The following is a 15,980-nucleotide window of genomic DNA, read 5'->3' as shown; positions in this document are numbered from 1 at the left end:
GCAGTGTGGTCCTGGAAGTGCCAGACAGTTCTCCTCATGGAACACAATGTCTTGGCCACGCTCCTAATGGCTCTAATGATACAGTTCAAACTCTTTTACTCTGCACCTGACAATAGGTACATTGTGTTACAGTGGGTACATATTGTTTAACTAGAGGAGATTGCTGCGCTGACTGGTTGCAAGGGCGTAGCCTACCTTCTTCCAAAACCTCTTCCATTTCTGTTTGTTGCCATCAAGAAATTGTGTTTAGCCGGATCACACCGCACTCTCGATTAAAAGGTGCCAAACATAAACAAAAACTGTGTAAAATTGAAAGAAAAATGTCTGCACACTTAAATCCCCTTTGTGTTCTTTTTAATAGGCCAAGCTTTCGGTCTACTGACCTTCCTCAGGACTGAGCCCTGAGGAAGGTCAGTAGACCGAAAGCTTGGCCTATTAAAAAGAACACAAAGGGGATTTAAGTGTGCAGACATTTTTCTTTCAATTTTACGCCATCAAGAAATTGAAATTGAAAAAGGGCAACTATGGAAAAGTGATGGCACTGATGCTTTTTTTTTTTTTTTTTAACTTATAAATGAGTGACAGTTGAGAGATGTTTTCCCCCAAAGATGATATAATATTGCATAATGAATAATTGTATAGATATGCAAATGTGATGTAGGCCTACAAGGGCAGAGTTATCGGTTACATGGATTGAGCCCTAGGCTATAGTATACACATTCTGAAATTGCTCCCCAGTGGGACAACCTGTGAACTCTGAGTGAATCAATAACTGGTGTGGTCATGCCTTGATTGGCCAGGTTTTGTCCCAGTCCAGCCCCGCGTGTGGTTAATTTCACTTTAGCCTCTTTTCAGTCTAGCATGGACATATAAATACTACACTGTATGCCGGTAGGCCTACTAAGGACTGGTGTGCATTGACTATCAGACAATATTCATCAGACAAACTGCAAGCTTTCCTTGCAGCTTTCAGGCAACTATGGATATACAAGAAAAACTTCTCCAGCTCCCTTTCACATTTCAAGTGCTCGTTGCTGTGTTTGTGTTGCTGCTGATCTATCTGAACTATACGGGTGTAAGCAAGGTGGAGAGAGGACAAGCACCTCCGGGGCCAAAACCACTGCCTGTTCTTGGAAACATGCTATTGCTAAACCTGAAGAGGCCAGATGATTCACTTTGTGAGGTCAGTGACTCGAACCATTTTGTGCTACCATGATATTACCGGGACTAGGGCTGTCGTGCAATATATCGAATTTATATCGTGATGTCAATATTGCTGTCAAACAATATCAAATTTCACAATATCGAGTTGAAACAATATTTTTGTAATTTCTCTTTACTACCAAAAAGGTAGGATACGCTAAGCACAATACATTCCCATCCACTTGAGCCATTGGAAGCACAAAGACTTGCTACCCAAAACTCATGCTATTCTTTAAAAAAAATATATCGTCTAAAAATATTGTGATATCAATATTCACTGAAATAATCGTGATATTGATTTTTCTCATAATCGAGCGGCCCTTACCTGGACTACAACAACTAAGTATACCTCATTGATTGGATGGCTTTGAATGGCCATTAGAGCAGTTGTCAGTGTCAATGTAACATATTGTGCTTGTGTCAATACCTCACAGCTTTCCAAGAAGTATGGGTCTGTCTTCACCATTTACTTTGGTCCTAAGAAAGTGGTCGTCTTAGCAGGATACAAGACTGTGAAGCAAGCACTTGTTAACCATGCAGAAGCATTCGGAGATAGAGAATTACCACCCATTGTTAAAAACGTTTTCAAAGGTCATGGTAAGAGTTTTATTGCAGTATAGCCCATTGAGTTGAATGAACACACACTAATTGATAAATACATGTGGATTAGCATTGCTAATACTAATATTGCTGTTCTGTCTTTTTTAAGGCATCGTTTTTTCAAATGGGGAGAACTGGAGAGACATGAGGCGTTTTGCCCTCACAAACCTCCGGAATTTTGGAATGGGAAAAAGAATGGGCGAGGAAAGTATCATAGAGGAAGCTCAACATCTCATCCGCTCCTTTGACAATTTTAAAGGTTAGCCCAAGTCAAACTCTGATCAAACTATGTTAGTCATTGATGCCTAACCCCTTATATCCCTTTTTCATGAATAGCCTAATGCTTACTGAAGGAAATATTTTTTAACAGAATATCAATCAGAATATCATTTTTAATACACAGAATTAATAAAAGCAGAACAGCAATCCTAACCAACCCAAATAAACTGGGACTGGGACAACTGGGAAAAAGGAAACCAGACAGATAAGGATGTAGGCTATGGTGGTAAGGCATGTGATAGTGGAAAAAAGGAATAAGGAGAGCTCGGGAGCTATTGGGCTCTGTGACATCACGTGGGTTTCATAATTTTCTTCATCATTGTTCTGACAGAACTTATCTTGTGCGCCACATTTTATATGTTCAAAACTCTTTTTAAAATGAGTGCAGGCAATAGACCCACAAAAAAATGAGACTTGTGATGTGATGAGACTATCAAAAAATCAGGGTTCCTGCATTTCTTTTTGGATGGTATTTTAGGACGATTAGGCTTCCTTCCTGCACCTGTTTTTTTTCCACTTCAAGCACTGCTGAGGACCCAATTCTGCCCCCATCCCCGTCTCCCTCAGCCAGCTGACCTCTTTGCCCGGTCAACTTCCCTGGGAGTAGTATTCCCCCTTAAGGAATACATAAATATTGACAGGCTTGCCAACATTTAGGTTTTTTTTTCGGTTTTTTTTAGCTGTTTTTATCATTTCCCTATAAATTATGTATTTTTGGCTTTTGTGAATTTAAGGGTATTTTCACACCTTGTCCCCTTTACGTGAACCAAACTCCTCTTAAAGTGAACCAAACTCCTCTTAAAGTGAAGTGATGTGAGGGGATGGCAAAAGAGCACTGCTCTGTTATTGTTCATATTCTGAGTGTATTACAAAAAGAACCGGAAGTTATTTCTGGTCCTTAGGCTTTTGTGTCAGTCCTCTTTTAGATCACACCCGGACCTCTAGAGCAGTGGTTCTTAACCTGGGGTGCGCCAGAGATGTCAGGGGGTGCGCGGAATTTTGTTTGTGTTGAGGTTGTGACCAAAATTATGCTTCTAAACATTAAAATTAGGCCAAATCAAGACCAAATTAAAACATGCTTTGGTCCCCATGTAAAGTCATGAACATATACATGTAGATTAATGTCTTAAGCAAGAATCAATGTAATTAATCACTTTAATCACAGGTAAGGGGGTGCTTTATGACAAAAACCTGGGGGACCTGCCAGAGATTGCAGGGGGTGCACGAAATTCTGTTTGTGTTGAGGTTATGACCAAAATTCTGCAAACATTATTATTAGCCCGTATTCAGACCAAAATAAAAATTAAAGGTACACTGTGCAGGAAATGGTCAAAAAAGGTAGGCCTACTGCAAATATGCTGCTCATTGAAACTGGGTTGTGTAACGGAGGCTAACTAGCACAGAGTTGGCGTGGAACGTTGGTAAAACCTCCCTCCGATAGCCTCATAAAGTCTCGTGCCGTTGGGCCGAGAGACTAGTCTCTTGGCCCAGCGGTATCGTACTGTGTCTCTCATTGCCGGACCGTTGTAGTTGAAGAGGTCGCACGTTCGATCCCAGAGGGGAGTGAACAGGTGCAAGATGACCTCGGTCACAGTTGCCTATTGCCAAATTTGATCTTTTCATGAAAGTTTACTAAGTAATAAACTAGTCTGTTCCAGTTTGGCCCAAGAACAGTAATTTTTGCAGCCAAAAATGTCTATTTCTGGAAATTCAAAATGGCGAACCATGGAGAAGATCCCCCTTTTAATGAATGAAAAGAGCAATTTTCCCAGTCATTTGATGGTGGTGGTAAGTATTCATGAAAAAGGTAGGCCTAACATTAGTGAATGGGTAGCATGAATTCTGGAAATTAACAACTAAAAATCTTGCACAGTGTACCTTTAAGGTGTTGATGAATGTCTCAAACAAGAATCATTGTAATTAATCACTTAAATAATTTTTAGTGTGCATACACAAGTAGAAATTTGGCCGTGCGCGGCTCATCTTCACCACAAGTAAGGGGGTGCGTTAAGAAAAAAGGTTGAGAACCACTGCTCAAGAGCTCTCCTTAAGTGATGACACTTAGTCACTCATAGGTGACTCATAAGTGAACTGTACAGAGATCACGTTAATAAAGGTTTCAGTACGGTTCACCTCTGAGGGGTCTAGGTACACTAGTGTTCATATGCCTTATGCACTGAAAATGCTGAATCACAGGTCTGAGTTCGCTTAAATGGTTGAAAAGGACTAAGGGAGTGACACCCTTAGACAATGCTGACAAGCATTTCTTTAAATATATAACTTCAGTATTAATAGCCTATTTCGAGGCATTGTTAGCAGAAGATGTACAAAATATGTACATAAATGTATACTTTCATCTACCACCAAGGTACAGCATTTGATACAGGATGGCCTGTCAACTATGCAGTCTCCAACGTCGTCTGTGTCATTGTGTACGGCAGGAGATTTGCATACGATGACCCCAGGTTTCAGGCCGCCATTGGCAGATGCAAGAACAACACTCAACTTTTTGGTTCTCCGTATGTGCTGGTAAGCATGTTAAATAAATTAAATTCCAATGATTGGTAGCCCGACAAGGCAGACTAAATGTGAGATTAAATGTGAATATTTAGTCTGGCCCTGATCAATGGGACATCGGAAGATTGTTAATCGGAACAACCCGTTGTTTTTTAAACTGTGTCTGTGCCTATCGGCCAACGGTTTGTCGTCACTTCCAGAAAACCCAGTCCGATTTGCATCCAAAGATTCAAAGCAAATCAAAATAAATCTCCTACGTTGTCATTGGTCTGCCAGATTCAGGGCCTGGGGCATTGTCTGAGGCTAGACCTACTCGCAGGCAAAAATAATTTTGGCCGCTGGCGGGTGGGGCTAGTTTACTAGGCTACAATGGTTGTTTACAACCTGTAGGAGCGGGAAAGGATCTGCACACTGCTTGCAAAAGACTTGATTTATTTGGAGCAACGTTTCGATCATAGATCTTCTTCAGGCATAAATTAAGTCTTTTGCAAGCAGTGTGCAGATCCTTTCCCGCTCCTACATATGATAGTTTTTTGATTTGGCACCTGCTGATGCTTTTCTGCTGGATGCGCGCGCTTACCACTACACTCTGTTCTTACAACCTGGAAATGTCACAGCATAGCCTAGAGTACAGGACAGGTACTTAACCTCTGAGCACCATTCACTACAAATTCATTATGATGACAACATTTCCTACAGACATCCTGATGGCAACAGTGTGGCTCAGTCTAACTGTGTTTGATGACATGTTGTTGTCTGTTATAGCTCAACAACTCGTATCCATGGTTGAAGCCACTGCTGAAGGATGTGCGGGACCTCATTGGTCTTACAGACCAAACCAATGAGATTCAGGGGTACATCACCAGCAGAAAGGAGACATCCGATGCTTCATAGATGCCTTCCACACTTTTTTTTTTTTTTTTTTTCTGCTTTGCTCCTGCCTAACTTCAATTTCTTTACTTTCTTTTCACACTATATCTTGGATTTTATTTACCATCAGTTATACACAGTTTTTAACAAGTTTAGAGAAGAACAACAGAGGATTTTATTCATACATACATTAGTGTTTTTCACAAGAGAACCTAGAAGTCAAAACAATTGCTGAGCTGAAACAATAACAAAATGCGACAACGACAGTCCAAAAAATGGATACTGCTGGAACAACGGATTTCTGCCCTGGAATCCTTACTGGGTGATCGCCTATCAAAGACTGAAGGAAGTCCTGAAACAGGTGCCGCAAATGCAAAAGCAGACCAACGACCGGCTGATGTGACATTTGTGACGCTGGACGAAACACCTGGCAAAAGCTTCGCAAAGCAAAATGTGAGTAGGCCTACTCACTATTGGGAAAGCAAAGGGGCTCGACCCAAAAACAGAGATAAAATACTAACTTCAACACCAGTGCGGTCTGCTGCTGCCAGACCAACTTTTTCAGGGCAGCCCATAAAACTTCAAAATCGATTTGAGTGCCTTGAACAAGTGGAACCAGTTGCTCCCAGAATAAAAACTGAACGTACACCGCATTGGAATAACAAGAACAAAGTTAGACGGCAGCTGCCTGCCTCTCCTACAACACTTGTTGTTGGTGATCTGAGTGTGAAAAATATCGGAAATGGAACTTTTAAAGTGTCCTGTCTGCCCCATGCATCCGTACGTGAGACCAAGGATAGTATCCCACAATTGGTGTCTGATCACAGATCTATTGATCGCCTTGTTGTTCACTGTGGGGCAGCGGATCTGTTCAAAGAGCAAATAATTGTCCGAAAGGATTTTAATGACTTATTTTCAACTCTAAAAGATCTGAAAATTCCATCCTTTATCAGCGGGCCAATACCAGCACCCTGCTATCGCGATTTTGCGTTCTCCAGATTAAATTCTTTAAACACATGGCTGTCAAGGACATGCAGATCCAACGGTATCAGCTTTGTTGACAATTTCGACCGTTTCTGGAAACGCTCTGTACTATTCAAAAAAAACAGTGCAGAACTGAGTTGGACCGGCGCCAAAGTGTTGACAGACCAGTTTGTTTACAGCATTGAGACCTTGGGCGCTGATAAGCGACCTGTATCTGTATCCACTCAGACACATGGGCATTTCAACAAGCCCTCTGTCCCTGCCAGTGTGCAAACTGAGCCACAGACTGGCGAAAGCACACACACAGATGACGTAGCTGCTCATGTGGAAAGAAACGACATGACTGACCCACCAACACACAGAACTCGCCACAAACTGAACCAGCTTTCGGAACAGCTGGAAGACCTGTCACAGAAACTGGCAGCAAACCGCTCGCCGGAGATCAAGTGTTCACCTCCTTGTCGGACTGGCAAAGTGCCATCGGCATCACCAATTCCACCTCCCAGGTCTGCCAAAAAGCGACTGTCAACAGAAATAGAAAATGTGGTTTCCTCAAAACCAAACTCACCCCCCAGATGTGGCGAAACGCAGCCACCAGCATCAAGCCCTGGCAACGGCGGCAAAATGCAATCACCAATGGAATCACAACCTTCCCGGAACGACGAAACATCATCTCCATCTCCCAGACTGAGATTTCCAGCAACTATGGCGAGACTACTCCCCTTTGCCAGATCTACCTTTTCTACCCCCAGACATTCCTACCAAGCCTCCTATGCGGATATTTCTCAAGGTCAACCTCATTATACCCCAAAATCTGAAAGAATACTTCCATCCACGACTGCACCCAAAAAAGGCAGAGCCCCACCACCACCTGTCTGTGCTCTGGAGTACAATAGTATCAGTGATGATGACCTTGTTGAAAGCACAGTCTGATATCAACTGGGTCCCTACCCACATAGTAACAGCGGTTTTGAAAATAAGCAGATAAGGGGACCCGTGGACAATCTTATTCCAGTTCTAACAACCAAGCAAAGCCTCTTCAGGACACGTAGGCCTATACATTACCCCAAGAAGGCAAACATGGAATACCTCAGTGCTGTCCCAAAAAAACTCACTCAAAATACCACAGTGGAAATGCCTCCAATGCTCAATGTTAAATTAGCTTTACAGAATGCCAGGTCTCTAAGGAACAAGCCTTTTATTGTCAATGAGTTTATCTGTACCCACAACCTTGATTTTTTATTTTTAACTGAAACATGGCTGGAAAAATCCACTAGTTCTATCACACTTATAGAAGCAACCCCGCCTCACTTTCATTTCATTAGTACAGAAAGGCAGAATAAACAGGGAGGGGGGATAGCAATTATTTTCAAGGCACTGTTTCAATGTCAAAAGACAGCACTAGGTGAATTTTCATCTTTTGAATACTTAGCTGCAGTTCTAAAATGTTCTTCCGACATACTGTTATTAACTATCTACAGACCTCCTAGACTTTCTGCACCACTCTTCTTAGAGGAATTTGGTGAGCTGTTGTCGAATGTTTGTGTGGACTATGATAGCCGTTTTATAACAGGCGACTTCAATTTTCACGTAAACGACTTAGAGAATGTCTATGCTAAGGAATTTTTAAGTCTTATTGACATTTTTAGCCTTACACAGCATGTAACAGGACCAACACACAACCAAGGTCACACTCTAGACCTAATAATAACAAAAGGCCTCAATGCTTGTGCTAGTGTCAAAGACTATGGCTTTTCTGACCATTACTGCATTTTTTCTGATGTTTCTATGTACCCTCATGTTCAAAGGGAATCTGTTACAGTCAAAAAACGTATAATCAACTGTGAGACAGCCTCACTCTTTCAGCAAGCACTTTCAGAGATCCAAAGTCAAACTTCAGAGAATGCAGATGATCTCATGGTTAATTTTAATGCAAGGATGACCCATATTATGGATGTTATTGCCCCCGAAAAAACCAGAACAGTGGGACATAAAAAAGCCCCTTGGAGAATGAATCCCACAGTTATATTGCTAAAGCAAGAATGCAGGAGGGCTGAAAGACAGTGGCGTAAATCCAAACTTGAAGTCCACTACCAAATCTATAAACACACACTCTCGAAATACAACCAAGAAATTTCTAAAGCTAGACAATCTTTTTTCTCTGACATAATTAACAGAAATATTAATAATGCACGCGTCCTGTTTGGCACTGTGGAAAAGCTAGCAAGGCCCCCAAATCAAATGCCCTCTGAGTTCCTCTCAGTCAGCAAATGCAATGAGTTTGCATCCTTTTTCAAAGGTAAGATTGAAAAAATACGTACAAACATACTCACACATGTGCAACCGACCCAAGATTCGGACCAACTTGTTACGGTGAAGTTAAATCCTAACCTCATGAGAAATTTTAATTTAGTTGATGTGGACATTCTTAATAGAACGGTACAAAGTCTTAGCTCCTCTACATCTGACTTAGATATTCTACCAACAGCCTTCTTCAAATCCATCTTACACCTAATATCACCAGATGTACTTCAGATCATCAACACCTCACTACAAACAGGCATATTCCCAGGCTGTCTGAAAGAAGCAGTTGTGAAACCCTTACTGAAAAAGAACAACCTGGATGCACTGGTACTAAACAACTATAGGCCCATATCCAATCTACCACTTATGGGTAAAATAATAGAGAAAATTGTTTTTAACCAATTAACTGCCTTTTTAATGTCTAATAGCTATTTTGATAAGTTTCAATCTGGTTTCCGTGCCTACCACAGCACTGAAACAGCTCTTATCAAAGTTATGAATGACATAAGATTGAATTCTGATGCTGGCAAATCATCCGTCTTGGTACTTCTTGATTTGAGTGCTGCTTTCGATACAGTTAATCATTCTATACTACTACATAGACTGGAACACTGGGTTGGTTTTACGGGCATAGTGATCGACTGGTTAAAATCGTACTTACAACAAAGAAGTTTTTTTGTCGCCATTGGAAGACATACTTCATCACCAATGTCTCTGGATTGTGGGGTCCCCCAGGGCTCCATTCTGGGACCACTACTGTTCAATCTGTATATGTTGCCACTGGGACACATTATCGAGAATAACTCCATAAATTACCATAGCTATGCGGATGATACCCAGCTCTACTTATCTATGTCCCCCAATGACTACACCCCCCTTGAATCACTCTATCATTGCATGGACCAAATTAACAAATGGATGTCTCACAATTTCCTCCAGCTGAACACAGAAAAAACTGAAGTAATTATATTTGGGAAAAGAGAGGAGAGACAAAAGATTGCTACTATCCTTGAAACGAAGGGACTGAAACCAAGGGAAACAGTTAAAAATCTTGGGGTCCTCATTGACAGTGACCTAAATTTCAACAGTCACATGAAAGCTATTACTAAGTCTGCATTCTATCACATAAAAAACGTCTCTAAATTTAGGGGCCTGATGTCTAAACATGATCTGGAGAAGCTAATACATGCCTTCATTTCTAGTAAAGTCGATTACTGTAACAGTCTGTTTACTGGCCTCCCAAATAAGACCATTAAACAGCTTCAACTGGTACAAAATGCAGCTGCAAGGGTTCTTACAAAGACAAGGAAGTTTGACCACATTACTCCAATTTTAAGATCGCTGCATTGGCTCCCAGTAAGCTACAGAATTGATTTTAAGGCAATGCTACTTGTATTTAAATCATTAAATGGAATGGGACCCTCATATCTACTGGATATGTTTCAGCTGTATGCACCGGCCAGGTCACTAAGGTCAACGGAGAAGAATTTGCTGGTGATTCCAAAAGTCAAAACAAAATGTGGAGAGGCAGCCTTTAGCTTCTATGCTTCAAAGCTTTGGAACCAGCTTCCAGATGACGTAAAAAATGCACCCACTATTGATAGCTTTAAATCTAGACTCAAGACAAAGCTGTTCTCAGATGCTTTCTTAAATTATTGAATGAAAAGACGGTAAAATAAGAGAAGTAAATTAGTAAAATAAGAATTGTTTTTCAAGGTTTTATGTTTATTTATGTTTTATTTTATTATTATTTTTACCTTATGTTTTATCTTAATGTTTTAAATGTTTTTTTTTTTTACTCTAATTCATTTCCCTGTTTTCCTTTCATTTACATTTGTTAACTTTGTGAAGCACATTGAGTTGCACCTGTGTATGAAATGCGCTATATAAATAAACTTGCCTTGCCTTGCCTTGCCTTGAGCAGAACAAACAGGTACAGGACCTGCCATTGTAGTGGAACTAGGGCTGTAACAATACACCCAACTCACGATTCGGTTCGTATCACGATTTTTGAACTACGGTTCAATACACCCCACAATTTAAAAAATATACCTTTCTGATAATGGTTTATGGCTAGAATAGGTTACAAGGGGCTACTAAATTAAAAAATGATACTGATATTGATTTGAAGCTTGGAAGCACCAGACGCACCCCTTCTACCTGGAGAAAAGACTTTAGAGTGCTTATGTTATCCTTTTCATTTTGCCATTGAGAAGTTTTCAGATTCATTTCTTTATTCCTTACTTTCATGATAAGATACTGGTAATAACCTCTCATGGTTATTAACGTTAGGCCCATTTATCCTTTTCAACTTTACAGCGACACAGTTACATCTATGTTGATTCTTTGTGCAATGCCTGGCTTTTTATCACTGTGTCTTCAGAGAAAAAAACAATTGTGTGTTCTTTTTTCCTATAATGAGTCTGGAATGGACTCATGGCCGCAACTACCATTGAGGACACAGAGGTCATGTCCTCTGTATTTTTTTTTTTCAGAAATGTAACATTTATCTATGATGAAAATTGATCTTTGATCAACAATGGTAAATTCAGTCTGTATACAAATGAGTTTGACTGAAGATTTTGAAGCATTCTAAATGTACAGTGTGCAGTATTTGTTCTCTGTATAAAAAATGTCTCGTTACGGCCCTGATCAGTTTCTGCACAGTCTGACACATTTTCATTTCTGAACCTTCTAGAAATCGGACCAAAATACTACCCCGTTCCATGACAATAACTTGCTGTTCAGTGTAGTCAATCTGTTTGGAGCAGGCACTGACTCCACTGCCACCACCATTCGTTGGGGACTGCTGCTGATGTCCAAGTATCCCCATATACAAGGTAAGGACACCAAGCCAAAGACTGTCTTTAGTAGAGTAAAATGATTCAAACACTATATGACTATTCAAACAATAGCCTGCTTTTGATCCAAGAGTGACTACGATTCGACTGCGCTTTTGGCAAAAGCAAAATGTCAATTATCAGTATTTTTTTTTCAACTAAATGACCTAGATGTTTACATAGTGTATATATTTAAGTTTCCAAACAAACAAATTGCCAAGCTTAATATTAAATCATTTGATAAATACTCTAATGAAAGCGAACATTTGCTTGATTATTTTGTCAACAGTGTTATGGACAAATACTATGTCATTTCAAACATACATAAAAATACTAGAGTTGAAGCAACATATCTGTGCAACTGATATAGAAAATGTGATTGTTGAGCTTCATAAGTAGGATTTTATGATTCACTGTGATACAGACTGACACATTTTTCATTATAAATCCCTGTAACGTCTGATTTGAATTTAGTCACCCTCCTTACACAAGACTTCTTTCTCCAGATATAATCCCTAGTGTCTGTTCATATGATTTTTCCAACACATAAGGTACAAAGTATGAATAGCACAAAAACACTTTCAAAACAGTCAGCCGTGTTACTCAACTGTGTTACGGTCAACAGTGCAGGGGAACAAGTCGGCACTTTTTTAGGAGAAAAAACAGAGCAGACAAACCCATCTCCCTAGAACACAAATTATTTTGTTTGTTTGTCTGTCAATGTGGAGATAAATTGGCAAAAACATACTCCTCCTCAACTGTCATAGCTGATGCGTAACACCATTGACGGTAACACGGCTTGACATTTCAGCCATTTTTATGGTGTTGTGCTAACTGAGGACCTCAGAAGTTCCACCACAACACCTTAATCAATTCATGTATTTGTATGCTTTATCTGTGTTTTTCTACATGTGATCTCTAATTCAGATTCTTATGAATATGTTGATAACACAGTTGACAGGCAATTTTCCCGCTATGAGAACATGAAAAAGAATGGATTAAATTATGGAGGGATGGAGCTCAAAACTTACCAAAAAGTCTTCCCATATCCTGCCAAAGAGGTTATGACATCACGTGATGTTATTTGTATGGCCTAAGACCAAACCATTACTGATTTATGCAGGGGGTTTCAGACCGTGACACGGTTAACACAGTTTTCGTGGACACGGAAATGGCAAATTTCATGTATAATGGAAAGCACAGTGGTCTTTCTGACAGTTTTGTCATATCGTGATGATTACTGTGAATCAACATTTGAAATCGTCTTGATCAAAACAAGTTTCTTTACATGCTAATATGAAGACTGAATCTGACATTTGGAAAACAGGACGGCATGAAAGCGCCCAAAACCAGTATTAAATATTCATTCTTGCTGAGGGAAATAATGTCATGTCTACACTTTCTGTATTATATGAAAGACAAATGTGTGCTAATGTCCAAACCATCATTGGATGCAGTTAATAGTTAGTGGAATTGGCAAATAAAATCCATGGACTTAAAAGCGCAGTCGAATGGTAGAATCTCTCCCAAGTACAAGTCTGTTAACTTTCCCATTACTTTAAGCATACTTACACAGAAAATTCCTTACAACGGCCCTAACTTCTACTCAAAGATACACAACATCTCAATAGATTGTTGAGTTCAAATGTTAACATTTGACAGCGTCAAGCACTGTCTATTCTATTTTCCACTTTCTTTGTTGCCCGTAACATTTAGACAAAGTCCACGAGGAAATTGACAGGGTGATCGGTGGCAGACAGCCAGTGGCGGAGGACAGGAAGAGCCTTCCCTACACTGACGCAGTCATCCACGAGACGCAGAGATTTGCTGACATTGTCCCCTTGCCCGATACACACATCACCAACTGTGATGTCCACTTTCAGGGATTCTTCATAGAAAAGGTAGCCTACAACTGTGACACTGTTGTAACTTGCAGCAATTGGATTGGACATTTTCATTTGAAATGAACGGTGTTCCAAATTGGTCATATCATATCATAATTGGATATATCAATGTCAATATCAGGTAGCCCCTTAATGCGCGCCGTACCTTCAGTGGCACGCTGTAATAGTCATTGAAATTTAACCATAGCACTACAATACTATGACACAACACAGGCCCTTTAGTAATGCACCACGACTTGGTCATTACCATACTAGTAACAACAAATTTAAAAAGCATGCGTCTTAAGGGCTTAAATCAATATCATTGAGAAGATCATTGATTAAGAAGAACAGAATTACCACTTGAAGGTTTACAGCCACTTATAGCCAATATAACAGAGCAAAGCTTCTTTCAAAGCATGGCGCACACACACAAAGACAGTTAAAATCTGCATTATATTTACGCATCCTCATGATGCCTTTCAATCTTTCAATACATATCACTTCTCAATGACATAAACCTTTATTGTGGTGGCTATGAATTCTATGAATTCTCTGTAACGCTTTACTTTACGGTACAGTTACCATATGTAATTACTGTGTACTTTCTGTGTAACAACAGGGTAACAGAGAGAAGTTACTGTAAATGGTATCTAACAGGTAAAAAGGGAATAATTACAAAGTAAATACATATTTCAAGAATTACTATGAAACAGGCTATTTCCTAACCATCTAATCATCAAACCTCTCTCTGTTACCCTGTTGTTACACAGAAAGTACACAGTAATTACATATGGCAACTGTGCCGTAAAGTAAAGCGTTACCGAATTCTCTTGCATGCATTTTTATTGTATCACCTGCCTCTCCCATCACCAGGGGACACCTGTTCTTCCTCTGCTCTCGTCAGTGTTGAGGGATGAGTCTGAATGGGCCAATCCCTACACGTTCCACCCAGAACACTTCCTGGATGACCAGGGACGCTTCGTCAAGAGAGACGCCTTCATGCCCTTCTCAGCAGGTATACGTAGATTCCTACTCGATCACACTTGGCAACAGGTGCATTTTCTTTTTTGTTTCTTTTTTAACCCCTTAAGACATGACTTTATAAATTAGCTGTTATCAGAATGGCAATGACCAAGTCGTAATGTATTACTAAAGAGCCTGTGTTATGTCATTGTAGTGTAGTACTATAGTAGTTAACTTTCAATGTCTATTACAGCGTGCCACAGGAGGTACGGCGCGCATTAAGGGGCTACAAATATTGGGGGGGGGGTTATGGCCTTTATTTTGACAGGATAGTGAAGGTATTGACAGGAAGTGAGTGGGCAGAGAGAGATGGGGAAAGGTCTGCAAAGGACCCGGGCCGGGAGCTGAAATTCAGGCATTGGCAATATGCATGATGGGATGGAGTCTCTCTCTCTTGAGTTAATCTGAAAATGTGCGAGTGAGAGGACCGAGTGGGCGCGATCATGATGGCACACAGGGAAGCCAACAAGGGGGGGACAAAGGGGTCACCTGTCCCGGGGAAATGGGGGGCCATAATTGGGTCCTCATTACATTGAATGTATTGGGTGGGGGCCCTTTCAGATGACTTTGTCCTGGGCCCAGCCAAAGCTGTCATGCTGTGACAGTCTGCACCAAACGAATGCTCACTGCAAAATTACAATACAGACCTGCCTTCTGAGAACTCTGATGTTGCGGAGGCCAGACTAGACGATAGATAGAACTAATAGGCACGCTGGCCAATGTAATCTAGTTGTACAGATGGAGTTGAACTCTGTTTATATGTGTTGGGCCTTACATTTGTACATCTGCCCTCAGGACGAAGGGCTTGTGTGGGAGAGAGTCTGGCCAGGATGGAACTCTTCATCTTCTTCACCTCTCTCCTTCAACGCTTCCGCTTCACTGCGCCCCCTGGTGTCTCGGAGGATGAACTGGACCTCACGCCAGTGGTGGGATTAACAGCTAACCCCACTCCTCATAAGCTATGTGCACTGGACCGCTCCTAAGTGTCTCATTGCGTTTTAATCAGACACGGATAACTCGATGCAGTGGTCAATAAAGAGAGGTTCCTTTCAGGAAAACCTCTTTTGGCCATAATGCGTTATGGAATGGCCTGATATGCATTATGGAACTCAATTCCACTACATATAAGGGAATGTCCCTCTTTAGCCACCTTCAAGAGTGAGATTAAAAAGTGGCTTCAAGCCCAACAAACATGTTCTCACCGATAGTTTGAACCCGTACACATGCAGACGCAGACGCAGACGCAAACACACACACACACACACACACACACACACACACACACACACACACACACACACACACACACACACACACACACGCACAGCCCTATTTTGGGGCCTTTTTCATTTTATTAATATGCCTTTTGCCTTTGTATTATGTCTCATTTATTTTGTTACTCACAGTCTATTTTGGTGTATGTTTGTGATTTTAAATTCTTTTGTTGGTAAACATCTAGCCTGCCTATTTTTGG

At 40.7% G+C, this 15,980-nt stretch overlaps 1 protein-coding gene across 1 annotated transcript; it reads left to right on the top strand.

Moving 5' to 3' along the window:
- The first annotated feature begins 979 nt into the window (after positions 1–979).
- Positions 980–15,619, top strand: LOC134464965 (cytochrome P450 2K1-like). Its single transcript, XM_063218315.1, has 9 exons — positions 980–1,183; positions 1,638–1,800; positions 1,913–2,062; positions 4,451–4,611; positions 5,365–5,484; positions 11,456–11,597; positions 13,314–13,498; positions 14,357–14,498; positions 15,302–15,619. Exons 1-9 carry the CDS (start codon positions 980–982, stop codon positions 15,487–15,489), a joined length of 1,455 nt encoding a protein of 484 aa, XP_063074385.1. The 3' UTR covers positions 15,490–15,619.
- The last annotated feature ends 361 nt before the right edge of the window (positions 15,620–15,980 follow it).

This window comes from Engraulis encrasicolus, chromosome 2 (assembly GCF_034702125.1).
Source record: "Engraulis encrasicolus isolate BLACKSEA-1 chromosome 2, IST_EnEncr_1.0, whole genome shotgun sequence".
In the NCBI taxonomy this organism is placed as follows: Eukaryota; Metazoa; Chordata; class Actinopteri; order Clupeiformes; family Engraulidae; genus Engraulis; species Engraulis encrasicolus.
This window is presented reverse-complemented; position numbering and strand designations above follow the sequence as displayed.